The sequence below is a fragment of the Coregonus clupeaformis genome, chromosome 34 (assembly GCF_020615455.1).
Source record: "Coregonus clupeaformis isolate EN_2021a chromosome 34, ASM2061545v1, whole genome shotgun sequence".
NCBI classification, from domain to species: domain Eukaryota; kingdom Metazoa; phylum Chordata; class Actinopteri; order Salmoniformes; family Salmonidae; genus Coregonus; species Coregonus clupeaformis.
In genome coordinates, this window is record NC_059225.1 from 13,016,631 (window position 1) to 13,026,746 (window position 10,116).

The window sequence follows — 10,116 nt, forward strand, 5'->3', positions numbered from 1 at the left end:
CACTATCACACAGAGGGGGGGTTAGAGAGAAGTGAGCGAGAGAGAGAGAGAAAGAGAGCTATATGATGGCTCTGAGAAAATGTGTCAACAATCAGAAAGTCAGCAAACCGGCTGTCCGCTGCCTAGTGACCGGTGGAGCGTGTGCTGCTCTAGATCCAGACCTCTCCTCTCCGGTTCCGTCAGCAGCTGCACCGCTTGTTCCCACAAATACTCACACGCTGATCTGAAGAGGGGGTGTGCATCTCCTCAGGCTCTGTCCTTCTACAACACACACACACACACACACTCACTCTTCAAAATAACTTATACTTCCCAGAAGTACTTAAAACAGCACATACAGACAGTTGGGTTGTAGAGCTCTCTAGTAGGGCTGAAGTGCTGCTGCCACTGTAGCTAAATATAAAACACTCTCTGTCCTCTGATCTGACACCCCCAACCAGCCAGCCAGCCAACACTCACACACTCACAGTCAAGTTATTTTGAGTTATGTCCACTGCCCCGAGGACATTCTGGACCTGTCGCACACGATCTCTGTCTTTAGTCAAAACAACACACACAAAGACACACATAAATGCATGCTCACACACACACACACACTACCTGAAGAGACAGAGATGGTAACACACACTTGTCTACAACACATACACACACAGCGAATACAGCAGCCTGTGTGTGTGTGTGTGTGTGTGTGTCCAGTGCTCTATGGAGACTCAGTCATGTTCTGCCAGACTAATTAACTGAACCAACAGAGTAAAGAGCAATGGAGTGGCACTGGACACACACACATACACAAAACCAATGAACATGTGTGTGTGTGTGTCCAGGTTGGGTTATCAGAGACACAGAGTAACTGATACTGTGGCTCTCCCTGGGGGTAGGGTGACAGACAGAGGCACACAGAAACAGGTTGGTTGATGTTTTTTTTATTAAAATCGGCACACATCCATAATCTTAATCTTTAGAACACTGGAATATAAAAGTCTATTTTACTTTCCTGGAGAGCAATGACCAAGAAAAAAAACAAGACACTTTCTCTTTGTCATCTGAAAGAAAGAAAGAAAAAAGGAAGGAAGGAAGGAGGGAAGGAAGGAAGGAGGGAAGGAAGGAGGGGAGGAGTCTAAAACCGGAAGGAAGGCCACAGTGAGGGGTTGCAATGGAAACCTTGTAAGTTGACACACACGCACAAACAGCAGGAAAAGGTGTTCCAGGTGTTTTGAGTACCGTGGTGACAGACAGGTGAGTACTTGAGGCAACGCCCCTGATGCAGAGCACTCCAATCAGATTGCAGGAAACAAATAAACAAGCCTTTTCAACACAAACAAACTAACAGACGGATAGAGGGATTGGGATCGTCTGTCATTTTTGTTGTTGTTTTTTGGCACAAACTAGTTCGGCTGAACCCTGCCTCAGGATGATATTACACTCTGGCTGCAGTGTGTGGTGATGTCATCAGTGTGCGCCGCGGATGGTGAAGGGTCATTTAGATAAACACTTCTTAATCTGCTCCACCTCCATCTGAAAAACACAAACACCAAATGTATAGTTAAGATGAAACCGTATCAGTGGTGAATGGATGTTGTTAAGCACTGGACAGGGAGCATCACTGTGTGTGTGTGTGTGTGTGTGTGTTCACCTGCAGAGTAAGGCGGATCCTCTTCTCCTCTTCCAGGTCACTAGCCAACTGCTTCATCTCCTGCCTGGGACCGAGACACCAGTCACTCATACTATTAACACACACTGTTAACACACACACACACACATACACAAACACACACACACACACCCCTACCTGTGTTGGCTCTTCAGCAGTTCTACGGAGGCTCTCAGCTCTCTAAGCTGTCCTCTCAGCTCCTCCAGGGTGGGTGCCGGCCTACGTTCGGGGGAGGGGCTTAAACCGGAAGAGGTGTGGTTTACAGTTGAGGGGGAGGGGCTTGTTGGGCGGAGGGCCAGGCTTCCTATCGAAGGTGGGGGGAGGACCACAGGCTTGGGGGGCAGCACACCCTTACTGTCAGGTACCTGTGGGGTTTATCACAAATCTGGATTAATGACTTAGCCAGCTAACCTACTTAAATGGTCAGAAAAACTTTTAAAAACTCAAATTTATTAGGAAGATACAGTGAAAGAAAAAAGTATTTGATCCCTTGCTGATTTTGTAAGTTTGCCCACTGACAAAGAGATGATCAGTATATAATTTTAAATGGTAGGTTTATTTGAACAGTGAGAAACAGAATAACAACAAAAAAAACCAGAAAAACGCATGGCAAAAATGTTATAAATTGATTTGCATTTTAATGAGGGAAATAAGTATTTGACCCCTCTGCAAAACATGACTTAGTACTTGGTGGCAAAACCCTTGTTGGCAATCACAGAAGTCAGATGTTTCTTGTAGTTGGCCACCAGGTTTGCACACATCTCAGGAGGGATTTTGTTCCACTCCTCTTTGCAGATCTTCTCCAAGTCATTATGGTTTCGAGGCTGACGTTTGGCAACTCAAACCTTCAGCTCCCTCCACAGATTTTCTATGGGATTAAGGTCTGGAGACTGGCTAGGCCACTCCAGGACCTTAATGTGCTTCTTCTTGAGCCACTCCTTTGTTGCCTTGGCCGTGTGTTTTGGGTCATTGTCATGCTGGAATACCCATCCACGACCCATTTTCAATGCCCTGGCTGAGGGAAGGAGGTTCTCACCCAAGATTTGACGGTACATGGCCCTGTCCATCGTCCCTTTGATGCAGTGAAGTTGTCCTGTCCCCTTAGCAGAAAAACACCCCTGAAGCATAATGTTTCCACCTCCATGTTTGACGGTGGGGATGGTGTTCTTGGGGTCATAGGCAGCATTCCTCCTCCTCCAAACACGGCGAGTTGAGTTGATGCCAAAGAGCTCCATTTTGGTCTCATTTGACCACAACACTTTCACCCAGTTCTCCTTTGAATCATTCAGATGTTCATTGGCAAACTTCAGACGGCCCTGTATATGTGCTTTCTTGAGCAGGGGGACCTTGCGGGCGCTGCAGGATTTCAGTCCTTCACGGCGTAGTGTGTTACCAATTGTTTTCTTGGTGACTATGGTCCCAGCTGCCTTGTGATCATTGACAAGATCCTCCCGTGTAGTTCTGGGCTGATTCCTCACTGTTCTCATGATCATTGCAACTCCACGAGGTGAGATCTTGCATGGAGCCCCAGGCCGAGGGAGATTGACAGTGCTTTTGTGTTTCTTCCATTTGCGAATAATCGCACCAACTGTTGTCACCTTCTAACCAAGCTGCTGGGCGATGGTCTTGTAGCCCATTCCAGCCTTGTGTACAATCTTGTCCCTGACATCCTTGGAGAGCTCTTTTTATTCTTGGCCATGGTGGAGAGTTTGGAATCTGATTGATTGATTGCTTCTGTGGACAGGTGTCTTTTATACAGGTAACAAGCTGAGATTAGGAGCACTCCCTTTAAGAGTGTGCTCCTAATCTCAGCTCATTACCTGTATAAAAGACACCTGGGAGCCAGAAATCTTTCTGATTGAGAGCAGGTCAAATACTTATTTCCCTAATTAAAATGCAAATCAATTTATAACATTTTTTACATTTGTTTTTCTAGATTTTGTTGTTGTTATTCTGTCTCTCACTGTTCAAATAAACCTACCATTAAAATTATAGACTGATCATTTCTTTGTTAGTGGGCAAACGTACAAAATCAGCAGGGGATCAAATACTTTTTTCCCTCACTGTATGCTTGAAATCGGCATGGATTGATTCCATTATTCTACAGCAACCCATATTCAAGTCTAGGTTCATTAATGAACCTGAAACACTTATTATTTCTGAATGTTTATCAAAGTTAGTTGGCTGACTTGATTGCCCTGCTTTGTAGTATAATCCTCTGGGAATACACAAACACAAAATATACTCTGATTCACAGCTAAAATACAGGTTAATCATGAAAACAAATTTTTATTCTTACAGTGATGGTGGGAAGTGCTTTCCTCTTAGAGACATCTACTGGTCTAGGACTCAAGGAGTCCTCCTCCTCTCTGGCCTTCTCACTCTTCTCCTCCTCCACCGCAGGAAAGTTCAGCAGGTCAATACTGGACAGAGAAGACTGAGAGAGAGAGAAGAGGAGAGGAAGGAGAGAGAGAGAGAGAGAGAGAGAGAGAGAGAGAGAGAGAGAGAGAGAGAGAGAGAGAGAGAGAGAGAGAGAGAGAGAGAGAGGTGTTATAGGAACAAGTATTTGTATGTGCGTGTATGTTTATGTGTGTATGTTTATGTGTGTGTGTGTGTGTGTGTGTGTGTGTGCAGGCACATGCACAGATAGAGCCCTAGGGGTGCTGGAGCGCCTGCTAATTTGACTAATTAATTTTAATTTTTTAAATGTGTCTCTTTTCTCTCTTGTAACTTTAAATGCAACGATTTGCCTATCAAACTAGATCATTTCTCATAAACTCATGAATCTTGAAAAAAGTTGACTCGTCCTCATTTCATGCACTAGCTACGCACCGGCGCAGCGTGGTGAGGTTGAAATTAATACCGCCAGTAGTAGATTACTTTGGAGTTGCTATTCATTTAGCCTACATTAGCGATGATCAGATGATAGGCCACTCCAGTAGTGGTTCTAGCAAAGATACTTAACCTATCTCCCTTTAATCTTTAGTTATAGGTTGCTTAAAGGCGCTGCATGGTCAATCCAACGTCTGCATTGGCCGTACAGCATTTACTGCGATACAGCCTCTGTAGAAGTCAGGGCATTCATACTTCTTGCGCTTCGCAGATCAGAGCAGAGCTGTTGTGAAGGATGTTGTCAAGGAAGTGAGTTTGTTTATACAGGAACTCCCGCCCCCACCTACCGTCAACCAATCATGTCAATGCGGAGCTATACTCAGCCGCATTGTTAGAACATTTGGTAGGCACACGGTGATGCAGTATGGAGTTCGATTTGGCCTCTGCAAGCCACAGTACAGAGCCTCCGGAACGCATCGCTGGAGCAAGCATACTTTCGCTTTTAGTCTACAATGTGTGATGAGTGAGTGTGTTTTTGCAAAAAATTAAGACTTATGTAAAAACTTTTGGCTAGAGGAGCAGTAGAAAAGGATGAATGGAATTAAAGCTGGAATCGTAGTTGCTACATCCATTTTTGTACATATAAACTCATTGATTCTTGAAGAATATAACTTGTAAATGCCTCATGAGCTTAGTCGAGCTGTCGTACCCCATCAGAACCCAAAATATATTACATTGTAAACATATCCAATGTTTACAATGTAAATGTAAACAAACGCTGAATAGCTTCAAAACATGGTTAAACTATACATTTGATATCGTGGATGGTCAGTCCTTGCATCCATAGCTCTGTCTAGGAATGTGTTATTGTTTCAATTAAGTATTCTAGCTTTAAGTAAAAATAAATTTGGCCGTGGCTGAGTTTTCGCCCCCGCCATGCCTCTCTGCAAACCTGTTTCTCAAAGCTACAGATCCGGATCACGTTCTGCGCATGTGTTATTTTACACACACATTTTGTTCTAAGTAGCTGCTGCTCACACTCCACCTCCCTTCACCTTTCTCTCTTTCCTCATCCTCTTCTGAACCTTGATGATGTAGCCTATATCTGCCTCTTATTTCTGAACAGCTGAAATAAAAACCCTGCGGCGATTTGAACGAACATGCCAGACTATTATGAAGGTTACAACCATCTCTGTCTGTTGTAATGGATATTGCAGTTACACAAGCAGGATGCAGTCCCTACACATTGCATTGGAGCAAAAACAATCAGTGTTTTGTGTGACGACGTAGGCTAATCTTTGTAGTTGCTGCCATATAATAGCCATTACCCAGAGTTGCTGAAAAATAACACTACTACTTTGACTGTCTGTCTTCCTCCTGCTTAGTCAATTATGAAAAAATAACATTAAATTGTTCATTAGACTGTGTGTCAGTGTCTTTCTTTTGTTTGATATCCTGTCTAGATACAGTTTAAGTCGGAAGTTTACATACACTTAGGTTGGAGTCATTAAAACTCGTTTTTCAACCACTCCACAAATTTCTTGTTAACAAACTATTGTTTTGGCAAGTCGGTTAAGACATCTACTTTGTGCATGACACGTGTAATTTTTCCAACAATTGTTTACAGATAGATTATTTCACTTATAATTCACTGTATCACAATTCCAGTGGGTCAGAAGTTTACATACACTAAGTTGACTGTGACTTTAAACAGCTTGGAAAATTCCAGAAAATGATGTCATGGCTTTAGAAGCTTCTGATAGGCTAATTGACATCATTTGAGTCAATTGGAGGTGTACCTGTGGATGTATTTCAAGGCCTACCTTCAAACTCAGTGCCTCTTTGCTTGACATCATGGGAAAATCAAAAGAAATCAGCCAAGACCTCAGAAAAACAATTGCAGACCTCCACAAGTCGGGTTCATCCTTGGGAGCAATTTCCAAACACCTGAAGGTACCACGTTCAGCTGTACAAACAATAGTACGCAAGTATAAACACCATGGGACCACGCAGCCGTCATACCGCTCAGGAAAGAGATGCGTTCTGTCTCCTAGAGACGAACTTACTTTGGTGCGAAAAGTGCAAATCAATCCCAGAACAACAGCAAAGGACCCTGTGAAGATCCTGGAGGAAACAGGTACAAAAGTATCGATATCCACAGTAAAACGAGTCCTATATCAACATAACCTGAAAGGCTGCTCAGCAAGGAAGAAGCCACTGCTCCAAAACCGCCATAAAAAAGCCAGACTACGGTTTGCAACTGCACATGGGGACAAAGATCGTACTTTTTGCAGAAATGTACTCTGGTCTGATGAAACAAAAATAGAACTGTTTAGCCATAATGGCCATCGTTATGTTTGGAGGAAAAAGAGGTAGGCTTGCAAGCCGAAGAACACCATCCCAACCGTGAAGCACGGGGGTGGCAGCATCATGCTGTGGGGGTGCTTTGCTGCAGGAGGGACTGGTGCACTTCACAAAATAGATGGCATCATGGCGAAGGAAAATTATGTGGAAATATTGAAGCAACATCTCAAGACATCAGTCAGGAAGTTAAAGCTTGGTAGCAAATGGGTCTTCCAAATGGACAATGACCCCAAGCATACTTCTAAAGTTGTGGCAAAATGGCTTAAGGACAACAAAGTCAAGGTATTGGAGTGGCCATCACAAAGCCCTGACCTCAAACCTATAGAAAATGTGTGGGCAGAACTGAAAAAGCATGTGTGAGCAAGGAGGCCTACAAACCTGACTCAGTTACACCAGCTCTGTCAGGAGGAATGGGTCAACATTCATCCAACTTATTGTGGGAAGCTTGTGGAAGGCTACCCAAAACGGTTGACCCAAGTTAAACAATTTAAAGGCAATGCTACCAAATACTAATTGAGTGTATGTAAACTTCTGATCCACTGGGAATGTGATGAAATAAATAAAATCTGAAATAAATCATTCTCTCTACAATTATTCTGACATTTCACATTCTTAAAATAAAGTGGTGATCCTAACTGACCTAAAACAGGGAATTTTTACTAGGATTAAATGTCAGGAATTGTGAAAAACTGAGTTTAAATATATTTGGCTAAGGTGTATGTTGATCATGTCTTTTGTGTACAACATGTAAATAGCTGCATGTAGCCTAACTCCCCTCCTAAAAAAACTACATGAAATCGCGCTTATGCTTAATAACCTTCTGAGGCATGGAATGCAGTAGTTGGAACATGTCGGCCATGTCCTCTGTGTACAACATGACGTCTGTAGGCTACACCAGACTATGGCGTTCATCGCTGATCAAGGAGGGGGAAGTGGCATCGGAGCACTGAGTAGCAGCTACGTAAAAAAACAGTAGCTACGTTGAGCACCTGCCCCACCAAAGGTCTGTGCATGGCCCTGTGTGTGTGTGTGTGTGTGTGTGTGTGTGTGTGTGTGTGTGTGTGTGGACGTGTTTAACTATTCTTGTGGGGACCAGAAGTCCCCACAAGAATAGTAAACAAACAAATATTTGACCAACTGGGGAAATTTTGTTAGTCCCAATGAGGTCAAATGCTATTTCTAGGGGGTTTAGGGTTAAGGTTAGAATTAGTGTTAGGGTTATAATTATGTTAGGGTTAGGGTTAGGAGCCAGGGTTAGTTTTAGGTTTAGGGTTAGGAGCTAGGGTTAGGTTTAGGGTTAGGTTTTTGGGTTAAGGTTAGGGTAAGAGTACGGGTTAGGTTTAGGGGTTAGGGAAAATAGGATTTTTAATGAGACTGAATTGTTACAAGGTTAACTGTACACAACTGTGTGTGTGTGTGTGTGTGTGTGTGTGTGTGTGTTCACTCACTGTGCTGATGATCTGGGAGCGTGGTCTGCGGTCGAGGACTCTTGGTCTCATTGCGGTCGGATGGTTTAGTTTTTCTGTAGACAAGACTACAGAGTCCAAGTCAACCACATCTACAGACACACACACACACACACAGACACACACCATACAACCATTATACTGTTAATCTATAGGAACAATTCTAACATTTAACCAGAGACCAGGCAATGAAAGAAACAAACGCATATACAGCTGATCTATAAGAGCGCTAGAGCTGCTAATTCCTCGTATATGAGAGATAAAGAGAGAAAGAGAGATAAAGAGGGAGAGAGGGAGAACTGATGATCTTGATTCATATTCAAACCTCTGTCTCTTGAGTCAGCCGACTCAAGACTGCTCTGGCTGGACTAGTGTCCGGCCACATCACTATCAAACTGACCCTGATTGGCCCCTTGTACTGTCAGTCAAACTCACCAATATATTTTGACCTGTCAGAGGCAGGATCTGGAGTCACAGCCCCACCCTCAAACTTAGGGCTCTCACACCTGAACAGGTAGACCAAACAACAACTTTAGTGTGTGTTTATTTGTGTGTGTGTGTGTGTGTGTGTGTGTGTGTGTGTGTGTGTTTGCGTGTACTGACGGTACAGTAGGAGGTCTCTCAGGTCTGTCAGGGCGTCGGGGAGGGAAGTGGGAGGAGCTTGTCTTTGGTGGGTGGGGCTTCTTTGGAGATTTGGACGGGAGGGTGGGCTTAGGGATCTCTCCAACCTTCACCTCCTCACCTACACACACACACACACACACAAATTAACAAACACATACATGTATACGGACAGGGTAAAATAGTAGGTGTCTGAATGGGGATGTCATACACACAGACACACACGGTCAACGTATAGGTGAGGTGTGAGCCAGCTGAAGAGGTGGGGAGAGCTGCAGCATAAAGCTAAAGCAGGCTGAATAGGGCCCAAGCAGACTGAATAAGGCCCAAGCAGGCTAAATAAGACCCAAGCAGGCTGAATAAGGCCTAAGCAGGCTGAATAGGGCCCAACCAGGGTGAGTAAGGCCCAAGCAGTCTGACTAAGGCCCACACAGGCTGAATAAGGCCCACGCAGGCTGAATAAGGCCCACGCAGGCTGAATTGGGCCCAAGCAGGCAGAATAGGGCCCAAGCAGGCTGAATAGGTCCCATGCAGGCAGAATAAGGCCCAAGCAGGCTGAATAGGACCCAATCAGGCTGAATAGCCATATAGGGTAGTAGTCATAGAGAGAGCAGTAGTCAGGCTGCAGCAGGCCCAAGCAGGCATTGTAGATGATACTGGAATAGTGTAGTATAGTAATGGTAGTAGTTGTAATATAGTAGTAGTTGTATAATAGTATTACTGTAGTAGTAGTATGGTAGTACCTCTGTTGTCATCAGATCTGTGAGGCAGAGTTTAGTATTTGTAGTATTACTATAGTACCTTTGTTGTCGTCAGGTGGTCTATGAGGCAGGTGCTCGGGGCGCTCCGGGGGTACCTTTCTGACTTCCAACCTTTTCTCTACAGGTCACACAGGGGTCAGGGGTCAACTGAGGGTGACATTATTGACACTCCTCCCTAGATCTTTGGTTCTCTCTCGTTCTCTCTCTATCTCTGTCTGTCTGTCTGTCTGTCTGTCTGTCTGTCTCTATACCTGTTTAATTATCTCCATAGCTAATGGTTTCTGCCTCTCTCCCTTTAACACACTAACGCACACAAAACAGAGAGGAGTAGATGGAGATAGAGAGAGGATTGAGACACACACAAAACGGTACCAGTGGCTGAGCGGAGAAGAGAAGAGAGATTAGAGATAGAGGATTGAGA

At 44.2% G+C, this 10,116-nt stretch overlaps 1 protein-coding gene across 3 annotated transcripts in view; it reads right to left on the reverse strand.

Moving 5' to 3' along the window:
• Positions 1-907: 907 nt before the first annotated feature.
• Positions 908-10,116, reverse strand: part of sh3kbp1 (SH3-domain kinase binding protein 1) — a 26,076-nt gene continuing 16,867 nt past the window's right edge. The window contains exons 12-19 of one of the 3 annotated variants that reach the window (XM_041861730.1): positions 9,736-9,813; positions 8,917-9,055; positions 8,749-8,819; positions 8,296-8,405; positions 3,951-4,088; positions 1,790-2,016; positions 1,634-1,697; positions 908-1,515 (exon numbers count right to left, since the gene is read on the reverse strand). In XM_041861730.1, the coding sequence (XP_041717664.1) occupies positions 1,477-1,515; positions 1,634-1,697; positions 1,790-2,016; positions 3,951-4,088; positions 8,296-8,405; positions 8,749-8,819; positions 8,917-9,055; positions 9,736-9,813 (866 nt within the window). In that variant the 3' untranslated portion in view covers positions 908-1,476. The remainder of the gene's footprint in view (positions 1,516-1,633; positions 1,698-1,789; positions 2,017-3,950; positions 4,089-8,295; positions 8,406-8,748; positions 8,820-8,916; positions 9,056-9,735; positions 9,814-10,116) is intronic. The other 2 variants (XM_041861731.2, XM_041861732.2) reach the window with 2 other exon arrangements.